The 13,664-nt window shown below is 40.0% G+C and overlaps 1 protein-coding gene across 2 annotated transcripts in view; it reads left to right on the top strand.

Moving 5' to 3' along the window:
- LONRF3 (LON peptidase N-terminal domain and ring finger 3) overlaps positions 1–3,554 on the top strand; it is a 36,228-nt gene extending 32,674 nt beyond the window's left edge. For both annotated transcript variants that reach the window (XM_006761970.2, XM_015562785.1), the window contains one exon: positions 1,569–3,554. In XM_006761970.2, the coding sequence (XP_006762033.2) occupies positions 1,569–1,724 (156 nt within the window). In that variant the 3' untranslated portion in view covers positions 1,725–3,554. The remainder of the gene's footprint in view (positions 1–1,568) is intronic.
- The last annotated feature ends 10,110 nt before the right edge of the window (positions 3,555–13,664 follow it).

Raw genomic sequence — 13,664 nt, 5'->3', positions numbered from 1 at the left:
ATGTTTGTTATTATTTGCATTCTTATCCAAACAGATGGCAGGCTTAAATTTCCCAAGCTCTATTATTACCTCTCTGCCTTTTCCAGTGTTCTGTCAAAATAAACAGTAATTCTTGCTGGGGCAGGGAGTTAGGAGGCTGTGTGTGGAAATCATACTGAATCGTACGAAGTAAATGATAAACTTAAACTTTTTTTTGTTTGTATCAAAAACATTCATTGGAAAATTAAATTATTAAAATAATGTTAACTGTTTTATCAAATTAACAAATTAAACTGTTAAAGACATACTAAGCCAGTGATATAAAAATAATAGGATGAAGTTGACCAAAGGTTTGATCAGGTTTTTAATCTTTGATCTCATTTTATTTTTATATTATCTTTGTTGTTGAAAGTATTACAGATGTCCCCTTTTTGGAATTTTTGCAAAGTGAGATTGTTGGGCTTTGGGGCTGTGCATCATAGGCTTGGTTTCAGGAGAGAAGCTAACTGTAATTGTGGCCCCATATAGTGACATAGCATATGTGGACTATAGTGCCTTCACCCAGAAGCAAGAAAATGAAGGGAGTTAGGAACATGCAAAGCCTAAGGGGTCATGGAAATTGAAGGCCCACAAGCTGCATGCATCAGTCTGAAGGATCTTAAATAGAATCTTAGAAGTGGAAGAGACTGAGTAGTGGAGATTCCAGCTTGTAAAATCACACTGGCTAGGAAGTATAGTGAATCTGTTAGGATACTGATTTGCTTCCTTTAACAACTACCAAAAATAACTAGCTTAAACAAGATAGCAGGCATATATGTCCGGGAGGCCTAGGGCAGCTCTGTTCTATGAGATCATTCCATCCTCATAAGTTCCATCCTCACAAAGCTCTACCATCCTTTGTTGCCCTCATCCTCCTGATCACTATGTCCTTCTAGCTAGGGGAAATGGAGAGAAGAGGAGAAGGTGGAGGGCATGTGCCCCCTTCCTAGGGCATGACCCGAAAGTCAAACATATCACTTCCCTTTATATCTAATTTGCCAGAACTTTGTCTGATGGCCTCACCTAGCTGCAAGGGAGGTTGAAAAATGCCTTTTTCTGGGTGGCTATGTACCCAGCTAAGATAAGGGGAAATACACTTAGTGGCCAGATTATTATGACCACCTGACATTTGTAGGCAAATTAGCTATAATTTCATGCTGAAGTTGCTAGAGGGCCAGACCATTATAAACAGGGAAGCAGGTTGTTTACAATGACAGTAGAAGTGAGTTTTTTTTTTTTTTTTGCAGATATTTTTTTTTGCTATTCAGTAAGCATGATGTCAGATTCCTCACATCACCTTTCAACATCTCCTGGAGTCAATACCAAGAAGAATCGCTGCAGTATTGAAGGCAAAAGGTGGCCCAATGAAGTATTGATGAGGTGGTCATCATAATCGGTCCGGTCATAATAATCTGGCCACGGCAATTATCAGTCTCTGCTACACACAGAAGCAGTTTCACCTGGGATATTTACCTTGCTACTTTGCAAACCTGCACATTGATGTCAATTCCACAGGAATAAGATGAACTCATTTTGTTTCTCTGTTGCAGATTAACCCAAATGGTCCAGCCTGGTGCTGGTGGATATTAGCAGTTCTGCCGCTGGAAAGCCGTGCTCAGCTTCCGTTCCTAGCAATGAGGTCCTTGAAGGATAGACTGAATAGTATTCGGCGCATCCTCGCCTTTATAGCACGAAACCAAAACTAGTGAGAGTGAATTGATGAAAAGAAAATTTCACCCTCTCTACTGCCTAGGGGAGTCATCTTGTAAATATATCAAGTTGCAATAACATCTTAACTGAAGGAAGTATCAAATAGAGGCATTACCTTGCTGTTGATGATAGAGAGAAATTCAGTTGAAAGACCAAAGAATGTGACCTGTTAGAAACTTTCTGTGTTGAGATACTTCTTGACATGCTGCACAACTATAGCCACAGCAGAGGTGTTCAAGAGCCCAGAAAAAAAATTGCTTTTGACATAAAATTTTCTGAAAGTTTAAAGTGGTTTTGCTTTAATTCTCTTTCTTTCATCAGTGAATGACTGTGTGATTGAAATGTGAAGCAAAAATAGTAATAATCTTGCTGCATTATTTCACTGACTTGAGGCCCTATTCCAAATAGTTCAGGTTTTATAAAGCATTGTATAAAATAATATTTATACTCCTTTCTGTTTTAATAATTTATTTTTTGCACTACTGTATCCTTTTTTGTACATGTATGTTTGTAACTATTTAAGTGTGCATTACTGAATTCACTTGCTTTATTTATTGATGTAGTTAACCATGTAGCTAGAAGGAAGTAACAATACTAGAAATGTGCCATTTTTGCTTTAACCATTTTTACTAGGTTTGATTCCAGTTCTTGAACTATTTTTGTATCTCTCTAATTGGATGCTTAAAGGAACAATATAAAATACTTAAGGGATTTGCCATAGATTGTATAATAAGCCAGGATAAAGTAAAACCATCCATTTTCTATGTGTTACACAGAGCGCTTAAGGCATTATTTTTCTAGAATGAAGCAATGAATCAGAAGAGTGTCCTTTATTGCAGGCTATTATAGGCATTTATCTGAGCAATCTAATTCTGTGTTTCTTATCTCTCCCCAGTTCAGTTAGGAATGGGCTTTTTAGGCAAGATAATATTTAACCCTTCTGAGGGAATGGTTTTCAGTTAGGAATGTCACAGTGAGGCCCAACTAGCCTCCATACCCTGCCTCTTTTCAGGGTTCTTAGGGTCACAGCCTGGGCAGCATGTGTGGAAATACTTGATGAAGGACTGTCCATTATGAAAAGTGCAAAGAAGCTGGTAGAAAAGGTAAAATGCTTAAAAAACAACCCAAACTATCATTTTGGTTTTTTTAATCTTTTTAAAGGAACCAAAAAGTTAATTCATGATTTTATCTAGCAATTGCCTAGTTGCATTGGGCCAAAGATTTCAATATGGGGAAGAATGGTGGGTAAGGAGATAAGAGTGAGCCCTGGTTTAGCTTGCTTTAGAGTTAGTGTGGTTCCTTTGGTGCCAGGCCAACCTGAAAAATGGCGTATGTATGCGAGTGTTATAATAACAAGAGTGAAAAGATTAGGGCAGGGAAGAAGTGAATCATGCCATTTGTGCATTTAAGAAAATGGCCATCCCCCTCCACACTGTGATTCAGAACTGCAGCAGTGTGTTGTTTATTTGAAGTCTGTCCACTCTTTTAAGGTGAGAGGTTAATGCCTCAAGTAATGCCTCTGACTTCTTGCATCATCACCTGTGGCCAGAAACAGAAAAGGCAGAATGAGATAATCTGCACTTTCTTAATGGATGCTATGTTGTCAGAGCATCATGTTACCAGGTTTGATGTTTGGAGCCAGACTGGGCTGATGAAGAATGGAAGGACAGGCATGGTTACTGCCCAAGCGAAAGCTACCAGACTCCAGGAGCATTATATTACAGACTATGCCTCCAACTTGGTACACACCATGTGGTCATAACACAGTCCTAGTATAACAGTTTCCTATTATCTAGTGTAAATGTAACACCTGCCCCCCCCCAAAAGGGTCATAAGCATCTCCACTTGCTAGATGTGTTACTTTTGTGATTTCACTTTTCTTCCTGAGCCCGCGTTTCCTCATCTGGAAAATAGTAATGATAAATACCACATATAGGGTTGTTATGAACATCAAATGACGTAATATATGTAAACCAATTAGCAGGATGCCTAGCATATAGGAGACACTCAACAAATAATAGATATGATTAGATTACTCATTGTTACAGAATTTCATCAGGGCCCCATATTTGCATAAAATGCTACCTTTACACACAATACTCATCTCTAACCCCTTTAAACTCAGTTGCACCACTGAGTATTGGACCATAATCTGATGCTTTACAGATAGTTCCTTTTGGAGTCAAGTCTGTTTTGGAAAGTGAGAAGACTAGGAAACAAATAAGGCTCAGGGATAAAGGAGAATTCTGAGTCGGCACATTGTTTTTATTTCAATGGAGCTAAAAGGTATTGTTTGGAGGTCTAAAATTTCTAATTAAATGGAAACCTTGAGTTTTAGCTCCATTAGAATAACCAACTCATCACTCCCTGCTCTCCAAAATGTATTTAAAATCTTGGCCATGCCAGGGTGAGTGAATTTTACAATCTATGACTTTTGTGCTTAGTTCATGGTGTTTCTTTTTTTCTTTAAATATATTTTATTGATTTTTTACAGAGAGGAAGGGAGAGGAATAGAGAGCCAGAAACATCGATGAGAGAGAAACATCGATCAGCTGCCTCTAGCACACCTCCCACTTGGGGATGTGCCCGCAACCAAGGTACATGCCCTTGACCAAAATCGAACCTGGACGTTTCAGTCTGGAGACCGATGCTCTATCCACTGAGCCAAACCAACCAGGGCTCATGGTATTTCTTTATGCTGCCTCAACAAAAATGTATTGTGAACCCACTATGTACCAGGTACTGAGCCAGGTGGTTTCACATACATGAGCCTGTTACGTCATTTTATTTCTCACATCCACCCTGTGAGATCACATCGTCTCCAGATTGGATGAGAAAGCTGAGGCTCGGCAATGTTAAATACGTTGCCTAAGTAACATAGTCAGCCAGTAAGTAGCCAAGCTTGTTATTGAACCCATTACTTTGCAGATTTTTAACATTTTAAATAGTTTGTGTTATACATAATTTTATTAAATAGACATGACAATCAACTCAAAAGTACCCCAGAAACTCTCAGTGAGAAGTTGCAGGTAAGTAAAATTAAATTACCCAACATATCTCTACTTAATCTAGGTAGAAAGGGAAGTTTGAATTGTTAAAATAAAATTCCACACCATAGAATGCTTCATGTTGAGTGAGTATGTAACTCCAGCAAATGTAGATCTTGGCAAGGAAAAATTTTACTTTGCTCTCAGTAGCTTAGATACACATTTGGGTGGTTTTACAGCAAGCTTTTGTTTTAGTGGTGGGAGGCAGGATGCAAGGTTCAGCCTTGGCTTTCTTTGGGAGGTACTTGAATGGGGTAATTAGTTAGCCGTGACCATTTTCACCTCTTATGCATTGATTTTGCAGCAAAGCTTAGGAATGAAGATTATACAGCGACATAAAGCTAAGTTTAGCCAGGAGGACAAGACTTCTCCTTGGTAGACAGTGCCATTTATTTGGTTAGGTTTTCCTGTCTATCTGACCCAATCTTTTTCTAGTAGATTGTTGTGTGTGTGTGTGTGTGTGTGTGTACACTAGGTACCAGGCAGACATGCCTATCTGCTTTGTACTATATTACTGCTGCTAGCTAGCAAACAGCAAAATTTAGAAAATGGAATCTGATAAAGTTAATTTTTGGTAGACAACTCAGAAAAAAAAAGAGTGATTACCCCTGACTTAGGGGGGCAGGGGAAGTATTTCAACAATTTGCCTTTCCTGTAGGCTGACTGCTTGTAGATCTGTGGGGCTAGTCAAGTCACTGCACATGTGGCACTTCCAGCTCTGTCTGTGGAGCTTGCCTGGGCTCAGATAATCCCCTGTGACTGGCTATTGGAGCAATGGAGCTCCCGAAGCTGGCTCACAGCACCCAGAAGTCTCTGAACTGTCAACAGGTTGCACACTGTTGATGGGCTGGAATCCACTGGGGACTGTGATTCCCTAGGCCGACTCTGTTTCCAAGATGGATTTTTTTTTTCAGGGACTTATTCCTTGAGTTCTCAACATGCTGACTTTGCATCCATTCTCATTTACCAAGGCAGAATCATAGCAGAGGTATGGATCATCTAAACAGGCAAATGGAAAGCAACTGAAATAATGGACAAGGACAGATTTTTCAGTCCGTTCTCCAGCTTGTGGATTTTTTCCCTTGAATTAAAAAAACATATAATAGTAATGGTTAGAATATTCAATTTTTTTTTTGCAGGCAGAATTTTTTTGTTGAAGTTTTAATTCATGATCAAAGACAGATCTGAAAAGCAGCTGGCTGCCTGGGCTGCAATTTGTGGCCCTCCCTGAATGCAGAGAGGGAGAAGGAAAAAGAGCTGTGTAAAACGTATGTGTTCAATTCCTCCTAGAATGATAGCTCCTGCCATTCAACTATTTTATAATCTGGGTTTTGCACATCCAGAGGTGAAATGAAGACATTTTCACTAACAATTGGGTATTTGCAAATGCACTAAGTTTACCTTGAGTGAGAAGTGCCTGTAATATCTGTTCCTGGTGTCATTTTGAAGATTTGCTTCATGATTTTGTAGCCTTTTAAAAATTTGTCACAGCAAATGTGATAAACAAGTTTACAAAGCAACACTGTAGCTTATACATCATTTAAAAAGTTGTTTAACAGGCATCTATTGTCAATGCAATAACAATAAACATAAGGAGAGCAAATAGGTCAATGTGGCATCACAAGCTTATCTTAGATAAACTAGTTCCATCATTTTATGCAATTCTCAGTAATGCCAGGAGTAAAATATCAAGCAACCCATTGACACATTGGCAAAAATGTCTGTTTGTTATTCCAGTTGTTTGTTGAGCAGCTATTTTACTCTCATACTGTAATGAAATGAAAGGGGAATTAAGATAATGCTTTTTTCTGCCATATTGCTATTCAACTACCTCTTTATGCTTGATTTCTCTTTAGGATTTTCTTTCCTCCAAATCTGTGCAAAGAAAAGTTTCAGCTCATCTAAGTTGCAATAACAATGTAATATAGACAGTCTCTGTAAAAGCTGTTTATTCATTAAAAAATGTTTTCTATTGTCTCACTGTGTATCTAATCCAGCTCCACCTATATGTTAGGGCAAAAGTTACCCAAATACTTTCATTTTGTTGGAAGCCGAATAGAGGGGAAAGCAATTGAAACATCTATTTTGTTCATGTTCCTATTGGTGGTAATACTTTTGACCGGAAGATCTTTCAAGGAAATAGGCCTGCACTCAGATAGCAAGCTCTTTGTACAGTGAGGAAGGTGTGAACTGATTAATGTGACATGTTCTGAAAACCTGGCTATAGATTAATTGGTTTTAAGCATGTTTCAGAAAGGCTTGTTGTTTAAAAATTATGTTGAAGCATTTTGCCAATAATCTACCCTCAGCTTATTGTAAATCCATTCATATATTGAGTTTGCTTAAAGCAGAGCACACTACCTACTCTGTTTTCTTTGGCATTTTAAAAGTGTTGATGAAAGCAAATTACACATTTTTATTTCAGTTAAACAGTTTCTCAACAATAGGCTAAAGCTAAGGCCCAAAGTGTGAACCTTTTGACAGGAAAATTGGTAACTGACTGGGACAGTGAACAATATTGACCAAACCGATACTAGTGAGAGAGTTTAGCAACAACTCATCTTATTTCCAGGACCCATTTTATCCCATGCTGCTGACAACTTTATACAGGTTCTGTTTTACCACCGAAGAAACAAATGACATGGGAGTGGGACAATTAAAAAAATGAAATGATAGAAAATTCCACTTGGGCTGGACCTTATTCTTTATAAAAGGATATTTTGGGAATTGATAAAAATCCGAACTCCTCCCCAACTAGGTCCCAGAGGGAATGCTTGGCTCTGTTGGTTGTTGCCTTTCTGTGCCCAGTCTGCCACATTCCGGCTCTCAGGAGGTAGTATACACTCTGGTCAAAGGAGCAATCTTCCCTCCAAGGCAGTTCTACCCAGAATTCTGGCATAGCTCTCTCTCTGGAGAACTGTGTTGGATCATCTAAAAAGAAACTCTGGTTTACAGTTGTCCCCTAGGCCTTGAGCAAAGCCAACACTTTGTCTCCTTTCCTTTGGATCCACTCTGGCAGATTTCAGTTGTCTAGGGCCAAAGATGCCTCTCTGGAAGGGACTTCCAGTCTCAAAATGAGATAGGGGCAAGAGAAGGGAAGGGAAAATGCCCTAGGCTCACAGGCTTCCAGATACTTAAACTTTCCCTTCTGCTCTTACATTTGATTTCTTCACTCCCAGGAGGGGCTGAGGTGAGATGGGAAGGGGCTGGTGGCAATACTCCTCAATATTTGCTTCTCCCTGGTCAAGGCAGAAAGTACAGGTGCACTGACTAGATCTCTAAAACCACTTACCCCTCCCTTTCCAGTTTTCTGTTACTGGTTTTCCCATTTCAACCGAGGCTCATGCTGACTGGTCATTCATGTTTGCTGTCCTCTTACACACATGGATTAGCAAATGTTGCATTACAAAGCCCTGAAAACCGCTTTCCTCCACTTACTCAAGTGCTCCCTTCCAAACCTGCCTTCAGAATGCTGCCTATCTTCCAGTAAGTCGATAGTAACAATTTTTGGATGCCACAAGTGCAACAAAATTAAGTCCTGAAATAACCCACTTACTCTAAATCCAGTTTTGCTATAAAAGTCTTGCTTCTCTTGGATTTTAGAGGCGCATTATGGGAATATTCAACACAGTCATGGGAACAGGGGAGATTGCTGCCCCTTTGGTTCATCAGGTAATATGGCTATTCCTAGCTTGCAACGACATTCTCAGGACCATGTGCTCCTCCTACAAGGCCAAATGAGCACTTTCATCAGAGAACCAGTAGTTGGGTTGGAGGGAGCATTATGTCTACAAATGAAGTTAAGCCTTTCCATTTTAGACCGTGTACAGAAATGAGTTCCAGTTGGAGGGAGGGAAGGAGGCAGAGAATGATTGTGGAAATGGATAATCATGATAATCAAAGTGGTACCCTTTTCATCTTCTGGGCAGAACTTCATGCATCCTCTTCCCCTACTGATTGGGTTTGATCTTCCATGCCAATTGGGAATGTCACTTATGCTCACACCAAAACTGCAGTCATGTCTTCAGGAAATATGTCATGTTCTTACACTCTTAGGCAGCCAAAGGCCCAGCTAATGTTTGTTGAGTGTTCACTCTGTGCCAGGCTCTTTGCCATGAGTAGATCTCAATTCCCATGTTGTAGGTGAGTAAATTGCAGGGTGGTTGTGATTTGTATGAGCATGTGGATTAAAACATAGGCAGTCTGATTGCAGAGACTGCACTCTTTCTTTTTTTTTCCTTTTTATTGGATTTATTGGACCCTGGTTAACAAAATTATACAGGTTTCAGGTGCACAATTCCACAATACATCTCTGTATATTATGTTCACTGCCACAAGTCAAGTCTCCATCCATCACCATTTATTCCCCCTATAACCCCCCCTCCATCTCCCTTACCTTCCCTCCAGCCCGCCTCACCTGAGGAGTCACCACACCATTGTCCCTGTCTTTGAGTTTTTTTTCTCTTTTGCTCAATCCCTCCACTTCCCCACCCATCCCTCGTCTCCACCCTGACAGCTGTCAGCTTGCTGTCTATGAGTCTGTTTCTATTTTGTTTGTTAGTTCATTTTATTCATTAGATTACATATATAAGTGAAATCATATGGTACTTATCTTTCCCTGACTGGCTTATTTCTCTTGGCATAATGTTCTGCGGAATCGAACCTGGGATCCTTCAGTCCATAGGTTGATGCTCTATCCACTGAGAAAAACCAGCTAAGACTGGTGCATATATTCTTTTGAATTAGTGTTTCGGGTTTCTTCAGATAAATTTCCAAAAGTGGAATCAACTGGACCATAAGGCAGTCCCATTTTTAATTTTTGAAGATAACTCCATACTGTTTTTCACAGTGGCTGCACCAATCTGCATTCCCACCAACAGTGCATGAGAGTTCCCTTTTCTCCACATCACCAACACTTGTTTGTTGATTTATTGATGGTAGTCATTCTGACAGGTGTGAGGTAATATCTCATTGTGGTTTTAATTTGCATTTCTCTGATGATTTGTGACATTGAGTATCTTTTCATATGTCTGTTGGCCATCTGAATGTCCTCTTTGGAAAAGGATCTATTCAGGACCTTTGCCATTTTTAATTGGATTTTTTGTTTACCTGGTATTGAGTTTTATAAGTTCTTTATACACTTTTCTTATTAACCCCTCATCTAATGTATTCAGTGGTTTGTCTTCATTTTGTGGATGGTTTCCTTTGCTGTGCAAAACTTTTTAGTTTGATGTAGTTTTATTTGTTTATTTTTTCTTTTGCTTCCCTTGCTCAAGGAGATATATCAGAAAAAATATTGCTGCAAGAAATATCCAAGATTTTACTGCCTATGTTTTATTTTCAGATTTTTGTGGTTTTAAGTCTAACATTTAAGTCTTTAATCCATTTTGAGTTTATTATTGTGTAAGGTGTAAGAAGGTGATCTAGTTTCATTTTTATACATATCTGTGCAATTGTCCCAACACCATTTATTGAACAGAATATCTACCCCCTTATATGTTTTTGCCTTCTTTGTCAAATATTCATTGACTATAAAGGCATGGATTTATTTCTGGAAAAGCTTACACTCTTAATGGCTGTTATGAGCTGCCCATCTTGCAGTGTCATAGACCCAGGAGAACAACTCAGCTCATGGATTCCCAGTGTGAAACTTCTAGTAACAATGACATCAACTGAGCAGCAAGAGCACTCCCATTTACTTAATGTAAACTCTGGGCTGGGCACTATGCTAAACATGATCTTGTTTAGTCCTGAGGGAAGTGCTATTATTACCCAGCTTTTACAGAATAGGATGCTGTGGCTCAGAAAAACAAAGCAAGGAAGACCATGCAGCTAAGAAACAGGGAGGCTGGGCTTGGCACCCAGGCTGTCTGATCCCACAATTGTTATTCTTACTCTGCAAGTTAGACGGCCTCTCATGAAGCCAGCCATTCTCCCCACTTCTTGGACCTTGACTCCTGTATTCTAGCATACTCTTGCTCATTATAGTCCCCCAAGGTCTTACCCAGCTTTGGTCTTTGGAGCCTCCTCCATAAGGGCCTTTCTCTCTAATGACTACAAAGTACAAACCCCGTGATTGTCAACACAGCTTGTCCAGCTCACTCTTCCCCTGACCCACCTCTGTGGTTGCTTTGAACATTCTTGTGTCACTGGAAAAAAATGTGGAGTATAAATTTGAAGACTCAAAGGGTAAAATGTATGAGAACATTCTAATGCTAAACCCTGTAGTTCTAGAGTTATACATCCCAGAGCTGGACGAGGCCTTAAGAAACCAGCGAGCCCAAGTTCCTGCTTTTTGCTGGTATTGTAACCCCTTTTTCAGATAAGAGAACTGTAGTTGTACAACAGTGTTCCAGGTTATTTCATGAAGTAGTAACCAACATAGAGCCTAATATTTGATACACACTCCTTCTGATGGGGGTGTCTTAGAAATGAGGGTCTCATTGAAAAGAACAAATTTTAAAGCAGCAGCAGCAGCAGCAGCCTATTTGGAAAAGTCCCCTTGGGGATTACTGTTTCTCTGACTTCCTCACCCCATCCCTTTTCTACTTAAATTGCTTCTATATTCAAGGAGGTTTTCTCACACAACCTGGGAGGAAATTTATCCCCTCCACAGAAGTTTGGGTTCAATGGATCTGTGGTAGGCTGCTATAGCCTGGGCAAGAGGAGTCCTTAATAATCACATCTGCCAGTTCAGATGCCCCTCCACTCCTAATTGTTTAGGTGGTCATGGAAGGAGTTGAGATCTACATCCCAGCAAGGAAGAAAATTTAACTTGGGAATCCTGATCCAGTATAGACAGCCCTGCAATACGCAGTGCTTTCCATGACATTAATTCATTTATCTATCAAATATTACTCAGTAAAGTGTTGTGGTTGAGAACACAGACTCTAGAGTCAGACTATTTAGGTTAGAATCTTGCCCCCCACCACTTACTACCTCGGTGACCTTAAAGAAATTACTTTAGGGCTCTATGACTCAGTTTCCACAGGTGTAAAAGGATGGTTATAAGAATATCTACCCTATAAGGTTGTTGCAAAGAGTATATGAGCTGAGGCTTATCAATAAGTGCTAACTTCTTAACCATTAGTCACTTGTTAGATCCCAGGCTTCTTCTCATCATTTTAATTTGTCAGAATATGGCCCTCTCCAGCAGACCATCAAAACATATGAAGCCTTGCTTTTTAAAAGACAGATCATCAAAAAGCTTCCTATGTTCCCCACCCCAAATAGACATCTATTATCTTGTTTAGTAGGAAAACCAGAAGCAAGAGATTTGAGGGTTGGTTCATAGGTCCTACAATCCCATCAAGTATCTGGTCTCTTTCCATCTTTCCTGAATGTTCTTAAAGCCCCTTAATGAAACAACTTCACAGAGAAAAGGAGGCCATCAACCCAGTCTCTCCTGCTGACGGCCAGATACCTGAAAGGAAGGGCTTTGTTGGCCACTAGCTCTCCATGGCTATAAACCCATAGATGAAGGAATTTTTTAAGTGGAAAGGGGCCCTAGCCTGTTTGGCTCAGTGGATAGAGTGTCATCCCGAAGGGTCCTGGGTTCGACTCTGGTCATGGGCATATACCTCAGATGTAGGCTTCTTCCCAGCCCAGGCTCTGGTCGAGGCGTGTGCAGGAGGCAACCAATCAATGTCTTTCTCTCACATTGATATTTCTCTCTGTCTTTCCCTCCTCTTCCACTCTCTCTAAAATCAATGGGAAAATATCCTCGGGTGAGGATTACCAAATAAAGTGGAAAGGGGTTCTCCTTGGAACAGGTTGTAATATGTTACTGCTTTTTTCATTAATTAATGAGCTGAATAAAATATTTGACGCAATAAATAAATAAATAAAGTAGAAAAAGGGTCTTCTAGTGCTTACTTCTACCTCAAAGTTCTGATGGAACGATGACCCCTATAGGAACTGCCATGAAAAAAAGGGGCTCAGCTACAATGGTAATTCTTAGTCCAGGCCCTACAAGGGTATTAATACCTCCATTTACTTATTAATGGAACAAATATTTATAGCACACATGTATGCTAATATTGGGCTACAGAGAGGAATACAACACCATTTGTTCCCTTGAGAGGCTTTCAGCCTAGGGAGGAAAACAGCATTACAGAGTATGGTGGTATCTCAAAAGAAAGGCAATCTTGCTTGGGAAGGTGTTCAGGGAAGGCTTCTTGGAGGAGGTAATATAGGAGCTGAATCCTGAAGGGTGATAAGAGAAGAGAAAGTTTGAAGAACACACCAGTCGGATGAAACACATGAAAAAAAAATCTAGTGGTCCATAGAGAGAGCCCTGGTCAGTCGTACTGAATATTTTGAGCAATTCAGCCTGGCAGAGCACAGGGCTCAAGGCATGGCAGTCCCTGACAGGGAAAAGGGCCTGATTTCTCACACGTTTGTTTAATCCTGATGGAAACCACCAGCTGGTCTCCGGGCAGGCCTGTGCAACTGGCTTCTGATATATGGAAAGAGGGCTAGTGCATGTGGACACAGCTGGCCGGCCAAGTCAAGTTCATCAGGTAACCACCCTGTGAGTCCACTCGGCACAGCCTGATTCCTGGTGCTGGGCCCGGGAGATGACTTAGTGTTTGGACCAGAAGAAGAAGAGTGAGTGGGATGTACATATTTTGAGGAGTGAGCAGAGTGTTCAGAGGGAAGCCAATCTGTTTCTGTTCCGCTTGTTTGTTTATATTATTTTTTAGATTCCATATGTATGTGAAATTATTTGTCTTTCTGACTGACTTATTTCACTCAGCACAATACCCTCTAAGTCCATTCATGCTATTGCAGATGGAAATATTGCATTATTTTATATGGTTGAGTGATATTCCATTGTATATATGCATCAATTTTTCTTTACCTATTTATCATAGATACAGAGAACAT

The sequence above is a fragment of the Myotis davidii genome, unplaced genomic scaffold (assembly GCF_000327345.1).
Source record: "Myotis davidii unplaced genomic scaffold, ASM32734v1 scaffold1858, whole genome shotgun sequence".
Taxonomy (NCBI): Eukaryota; Metazoa; Chordata; class Mammalia; order Chiroptera; family Vespertilionidae; genus Myotis; species Myotis davidii.
Note: the sequence above shows the minus strand (reverse complement) of the source record. Positions and strands in the feature narration are given on the sequence as shown.